Source organism: Eptatretus burgeri, chromosome 13 (genome assembly GCF_056783735.1).
Source record: "Eptatretus burgeri isolate ZD-2024b chromosome 13, Ebu_testis_v1, whole genome shotgun sequence".
Lineage (NCBI taxonomy): Eukaryota > Metazoa > Chordata > Myxini > Myxiniformes > Myxinidae > Eptatretus > Eptatretus burgeri.
Window position 1 is genome coordinate 5750932 of NC_140973.1, and position 7643 is coordinate 5758574.

At 41.4% G+C, this 7643-nt stretch overlaps 1 protein-coding gene across 1 annotated transcript in view; it reads left to right on the forward strand.

Annotated features, from left to right (window-relative positions):
* LOC147013727 (protein Wnt-6-like) overlaps window positions 1-4070 on the forward strand; it is a 30114-nt gene extending 26044 nt beyond the window's left edge. The window contains exon 4 of the mRNA XM_085850891.1: window positions 1687-4070. Within this exon, the coding sequence (XP_085707017.1) occupies window positions 1687-2148 (462 nt within the window). The 3' untranslated portion in view covers window positions 2149-4070. The remainder of the gene's footprint in view (window positions 1-1686) is intronic.
* Window positions 4071-7643: the final 3573 nt, after the last annotated feature.

The following is a 7643-nucleotide window of genomic DNA, read 5'->3' on the forward strand; positions in this document are numbered from 1 at the left end:
TGTGAAGCTGCCATCGGACGGTTTATAGTCAGGTCGGGAATCGAACCAAGACTTGGCAGGTCAAAGTTATAAGTGTGCTACTTCTGCACCAACCTAACGGCAAACTGCTTCGCCTTGACATTGCATACAGAAAAAAAAACTAATCGAGCACGACATGCCGCTCAAGGATTCATGCTCATGATTGGAGAGAATGTGCAAACTAGCTCGAGTATTGCATGTGCTGTTGTATTGCTGCTTCATTTGGGACAGGTATATTGTGGGAGATTTGGGACAGGTAACGTTTGAGACAGCATGTTGTTGCTTTTTTTTCAATTGAAAACGAACTGCTTTTTGGCACTACCGCACATGAAAAAAAAACAAAAAAACACAACGAATGTAAAGGTTTAAGTTTGCACAGGGGAACACCTTTTTCTCTTCCATCCATTGTGACGTCATTCACAATGACTTCAGAGAGAAATTGTAAGAAATCACGTGGGACTGCCTTGTTTGCACCTTGAACATCCACATTACTGGGTCATAATCTTGCACAATTGAGAACATGTGTGAAGCACCATTATGTTTGTTTATTTATTTTATTTCATTTTGTTTCCGCCACCAAAGGTGGACGGTGGTTCTGTTTTCACCCTTTTGTCTGTCTGTCTGTCTGTCTGTCTGTGAGCAGGATATCTCAAAAAGTTATGGACGGATTCGGACGAAACTTTCCCAGGTTCCCAGGTTGGGTGTGCGATGAGAACGAACTGATTAAATTTTGGTGAAGATCCGAATCCAGATACGAGATTTTTTTAAAAAGTGATTCTTCACCATTGAAACATCAGGCCAACAGCGATCTACATACTGTATGACACGACACATAAGCATGACCTTGGATTTCACCTGTTGGCATTCCCATCTGAATCCCTGGCTCATGAAGTATTCTGGAATCCAGGTTGAAATCCCATATGACATGTGTTTGCCTCTTGTCTATTGTTGTTGTTGTTGTTGTAATTCATGAAAAAGTACACTGATGTCAACTGATGTCTTTGTCCAGCAGTTGTATGTACAAGCTCCTCCATGAGCCATAGATCAAGGGAGTAAATGTGTGTATGTATATATATATATATATATATATATATATATATATATATATATATATATATATATATATATATATATATATATTGTTCTTCCCTTTATGAGGGGTGAGGTCCAGTGTTACCAATCTTCTGCCCTGCCTTGAACACAATACTCCTCCACTTCCCTCTGTCTTCAGCCAACACTCTCCACTATGGAATGGGGGGGGGGGGAGTTTAAAAAGGTTTGTGGGAGCAGTCAAAGTCCATCAAACCTTCCTGTGTCCCTCCCCCTCTCCAACCCAAATACAACCACCAACTTTCACCTCATTCCCTTCAGTGGTTTAGGAGTGCAAATAAATCAAGCAGACACTTCTCGAATTATAGTATGGTGAACAAGGAATCCTCGAGATATTTATACTCCACGAATAAATAATATATTGTACTATATCACAATGAAAGACAGACATGTATATGTATGTATATATATATATATATATATATATATATATATATATATATATATATATATATATATATATAGATATATATATATATATATATATATATATATATATATATAAACACACACACACACACACACACCTCTCACTCTCCCTCTGTCTCTCTCCCCCAGGCGGTTCGAGATCACATGCGTATTGAGTGCAAGTGCCACGGCCTCTCGGGCTCTTGTGCCATGCGCACCTGCTGGAAAAAAATGCCTCCCTTCCGTGAGGTTGGTGACCACTTAAAACTTTGCTTCGACGGCGCCTTCAAGGTGTCCGCCAGCAACGACGGTCGTACCTTGGCACCGGTGGGGCACAACATCAAGCCGTACGGCCGCTATGATCTGCTCTACTCTGCCGAGTCACCTGACTTCTGCCTCGAAAACCGTCGGGTCGGGAGCCTTGGGACTCGCGGAAGGGCTTGCAATGCCACGTCCCCTGGTACCGGAGGCTGCCAGCTGCTCTGTTGTGCACGGGGTGCCCGCTCTGAGGTCACCGTAGTCCGAGAAACTTGCCAGTGTCGCTTCCAGTGGTGCTGTAAGGTGCATTGCAATCAGTGCGTGGTGCGACGTGAGACAAGCGTCTGTCTCTAGGCTGGGACTCTGTGGACCTCTATAGCCTTCACAGTCTTGGCCACAGTAATGCATCTCACATGAAATATCGCTCGCGTGGATGTTCCTTTCAAGGCCTCACATAATCTGGACAGCTTTCCCTTTTTCTTTGCGTCGACCTGGATCTCAACTACAGCCCATCATGTGACTGAAGATCATTGCCATCAGTCAAAATTTCTGATTCTGTCTGCTCTGAACATATTTTAAAAGTTTGGTCTTTTGGTGGCATTTTAAGATCTGTTTTCATGTTCAACTATGTTGGATACTTTGGGTCATGTATCCTGAGCACCATTGTCTACTAATGCACTAAAACAGTAAGTAGGCCGTGTCGTGCACCGGTGTCTTGATTTACCGTTATTGTACTGTGTATCTGCGACGTTTTACTCGGTGAGTGACATCATGAGATGTGCTTTTAAATGCATTTTATGGCCTTTCACTCAATTGGGAGATATCCTGTCTAGCAATAACTCAACAAATGTGTGAATGGTGTTTCACGTCATGTTTGCAGACATCATTTTGAGCACGATCTCATGACATCCCATAAATGTCTCGTACTCCAGTGTCCGTCATGTATTTTTCACATTTATTCTACGTCTCTAAATTGCCATCCACATGCGTGTTCTCCACTCGATGTAAAACTGAACCACCCCTTGTGCTTTTCTGGAGTCGTTACCTCCAGGCCTTGGAGACGTCGCATTCCCAGACTCAGCACTTGCTCAAATCCCGAGCGTTCTTGCATTCTACATATACGAACGAATACCCTCGCATTCCACGCTCCTTTAAAACCCGCCTTCTCCTAGATCCCCTGCAGCTTCTCTGGACCTTCCTCTCCCCGAGACTCGGAGCTATGCCAGATCCCAGTCTTCCCCCAGACCACATGATCCTCTTTACCTCTACACGTTCTTCAAGACCCCACGAGCCCCACTCCTTATGCCACCCCAGACTCATCCTCAGATTTCACGCTTCCTTGGATTCCACACTTCGGCATTTCCATATATCGCATCTTTAAACCATCATTGAACCCTTCACCTATACCGCCTCAAACCACACACCTTCCTTTCGTTCGTTTGGTCACCATTTTAAACACAATCTCACATTCTTTGAACTTGTATAATAACCCATGGCGTATAAAGTAAGGTGGGGGCAAGATGCCCCTCCATGAAAAGTTGGGGTGAGATGTCTCTTCCCTCTCCCCCCCCCCCAGTATAACCTTGTCGGTCCTGATTAAATGTCCTCACCAGAGGGGTTTCAGGCCGACCATCCCCACCTTGCTCGACGATCTGACACACACATCGCCTTTTACATCGACAAAGAAATAACGTCTGACTGTAATGTACATAGTTTAATCGCTTAAATTATTATGGATTATATACAGTACCACTTTGTGTGGGACCCTAAGTTGGTAAATATCTGTTCATGAGTTTTCTCTCTTTGAGCTGATTTGATGTATTTTTGTATGGCACACATTGAGGGTATTCCCAAATAAATTTAATGCAAAGTTTATAAACATTCCCATCCTAACAACTTGTACGATTTTCATTAAATAGTTTTGTGCAACTTGTGTTTTCTAGTAAGTTCTTGTATGGTGTGTTTTTATTACCCTGTGTGCACGAAGTGAAAAGTGGGGTTAATCAATTGGTTCACTTTGTCTGTCTGTCTGTCTGTCTGTCTGTCCCTGTCTGTATCTGTCTGTCCACAACGATCAGTTTATTTTCGACGAACAACTTGATTTTAATTGAATGTTATATTTTGACCATGAATGGAAAAACGAAACTGTAGTTCATCGTTACTTTGGCTCTGAATTTGTCCCAATCGCACAGTTAGGTGCAGAGAGTAAGGGAATTTGTTTTTTACTCTCTTGCCTGTCAGACGATCAAACAAAATTTAAAATAATTCCAAACGGGAAATTTACTGTTTTTAAGGATGTCATAAAGGACACAAACAACTGGAACAAAGAACTCAGGTAAGGTGGTGAATAAGACAGTGCATCAACGGCGGTAAATTTGAGTTTGTTTTTTTTTCTACAACTATTAAAATCCTTATTTTATTTAAATTGAATTATCTACTGAAACAATGTAGGACACAAATCACCTTTTTTATATATATATATATATATATATATATATATATATATATATATATATATATATATATATATATATATATATTTATTTTAGTACTTTCAAAAGCTTTTCGTTTAGCCGAAGTTGAACAAAATATTACGGCATTTTCCATCATCTCGACCAATCAAATTTGTCACTCACAGACCCCACCCATGTCCTTTTTTTTCTCAAGATTGTGGGGGTAAGGTGTTCAATGAACTCTCTCGTTTTGTTTCATTTCAATGGGACACGAGGTTCGTGCTGAAGGATGAAAAGGTAAAAAGTGAGCAGAAAATTCAAATTTAACGATGAGAACCGGATTTTACGAACTAATCAGGGAGTTCATTAATGGATAATTCCATGGAAATCTAATGTTTGAAAACCAAACGAGGTTTGTTAATTAATCCTTCAATGATGATGTATTCAACAACCACTGTATAGTGAACAGCAGTTTGTTTATACGCTGCCTGGCCTTTACAACAGCGCATCGTACTCTTTCTGATGTTTTATCGATAAAAGCGGTTGATTTATTTATTTTTTTCCCTTTGTTTGAAAGAATTTATTTTGCCATCACATTTCGGTCGTCTGTTCCCTTATTAGAATAAAACATTTCTGGGATAATTAATTGTGTGTATAGGATGAGTCGTCCATAAAATTGGGGTTCTTATAACTAGGAATGTATGGTTCTTTGGAAGTAGAACTATTTATTGAGTGGAAGTTTTATTATGAGCTGTCTCCATCCCAGAAAGGTGCAAAAAATGAGAAGAGGAGGTAAAAAGGCATCCTCAGTGAAGTCTAATTGGTGCACGTCCTGTTTCTCCATTACAAACTGAAAACCCCACTATACCACCCATTCATTGATTTCCAAGGTGATTTACATCATTTCTGGCCGGTGACGTCTATCGCTCGTGGGACACACGTGATTGTTTTGTCATAACTCGTCCACAACTTTTTTGAGATATCGTGCTATACATCATTTTTTTGGCCCCATCTCTCAATGGTGAAATTCTCGGATTCGGATCTTCACCAAAATCGAGTCGATTCTTCCTTGTCACACACACCCAATATGTCCACGACGTTTCATCCAAATCAATCCACAACTTTTTTGAGATATCCTGTTCACAGACAGGGGTGAAAGCATGATGTCCATTCACCTTCGGTAAGAAGTAACACACACACACACACACACTCGACATTCTCTTATCGATTTGAACTCGGCTTTATCTACATGCAATTTAACGCAAACAAACTGGTTTTTGTTGATGTTTTAAAATTTATCATCATCATCATCATCATCATCATCATCAAAATATATATATTTACAGAGTTTCAGTGAGCTGCCAAAGCAGTTTCTTTTTAAGAGTTACACTGGGTGGTTTGCCATTGCCTTCCCAGCAGTAGTTGGGGCAGAGATTTGTGATTTGTTCAGGGTGCCGGCGACAACTCGCCTCCTCTTCATGAAGGACACCGTGGGATCTTTGACGTCCACCAACGCCCCCCAGTGCTGGTAGACGGGTTCTCCAGCTTAACGTGCACCCGAGGGACGGCACACACATTGATGCCTCATCGTGCCTGTGATACACCAGAATGGCGGTTTGTAGCTGGGTCGGGAATCAAACCCAGGCAACAACGCCTCCCAGGTGAGTACGCAAACCTCCATGTGCTAGTTTAATTGGTAAACCATTTAAGGTGAAATGTCTCTTACAAGTACTGCAAGTCGACACATCCTGTGCACCATATACTGCATAATGTAATGATATCCATGTGTAAGTTTCAAAAAAAAAAATTTACACCAAATGATAATACAGGACTTTCAAAATGATGTAATCCACCCCAGAAAGCTCAGTGTGCATGCACAGAACCCCTTCGCGAAAGAGCGGGGTTAAGCAATCGGGCGCGTACGTATATACGTGTCTGCATCTTGTTAAGAGCGTACACAGAAAACCGTTCAACAGGAAATTGAAACTTTACCACATGTCACATGACCATTTGATGTAGCACATCCAGCACACATAGTTGGCTCGGACCGAGTCCTTCTCAAGACTACGCGGGGTAAGTATTCCATGAATACAATCTAGTTTGGGGCATGTTAAGGTGAATTGTGTGTGCGAGACGAGGATTATTCCATGGAATGGCTCACAAAGCTTCCAAAAGAAGCCGAAAAGGATTGGAAATGTACCTGAGAGAAAGGGGTGTGTGTCTGCTTGACGAATGATTTGGAGAACTTTCTGATCAACTCGCACAGAAACCTGAGATCATACAACAAGGAAACGACCGAGGAGGCCATTCGGCCCGTCATGCCTGTGCCACATGAACACGAGACCAGATGCATGTCAAAACGGCGTCATTTAATTGGGGGAATAAGGGGAGGAGTGGGGATGAGACCATGTAGCATGTTCAGGGATATCCTAAAGATGCTAAAATAAAAATATGGAGATGTTGTTGTAAAGGGTCGGGGTCTTTTACTCAGCGAGTACTTGATGCATAGAATGGATTCCCTGGAAAGGTCGTGGCAGCAGAAACGGTGGATAAGTTTAAATTGGAATTAGATAGGTACCTGGAAGTTATAGAGATAGAGTGGTGTGGGGATGTTGGCAGCAATTTTAGGTAGTTTCAGTGTTGATGGGTGATTGTGTGCGTGTGTACGGAGTGCTGTTGGTGGGGGGGGGGCCTCGTCAAGGGGTGTGGTGTGGTTAATGTTGTGTGTTTTTTTTTTGTTAGAACCATATTTTTTTAACCTAAGAACCATCTTTACCCATGCCCCCTCCCCTGGAAAGAAAAAGAAAAGACAAAATCTACAAAAACTACAAAGAACAAAAATAATAATAATAAATTTTGCATTTTCTTCTTTGCATCTTGTGTTGATAAAATGGGGTGTTGTTGATGTGGTGCAGGCATGATGGGCTGAATGGCCTCCACCTGTGTCTAATATCCTTATGTATCCTTGTGTAACCCATGTTGCGAATAATGGACGTATGGGGTAAAGGCCGCAACGAAACTGTCTCTGTCAGAGCTTCGGGATGTTTGGAGAAACCTGATCATTCATGTCACCAGAAGTCGGACACAATTTGATGGAACTGGATAACTAGATAACTGAATAATTACACTCTGGTAATAATAATAAACCATATTAATGAATTTTAGCGCATGAAGTACATTTTGTGACGTCATGCTTTCAACATCAATTCATCATATGTTTAAAATGTCTTCATTAAAACCACAAAGCTATAACAACGCGGTCATTGTCTAATTGAGGGAAGAGAATGAGCATCGTTTCACTGACGTCACAAGTTTGTATGTTTTGAGACTTTTTCTTTTTCTTTTCCAAGCAGGTGACTTTCAAACCTCAGGAAACTGTAACGACACTTGGAGAGC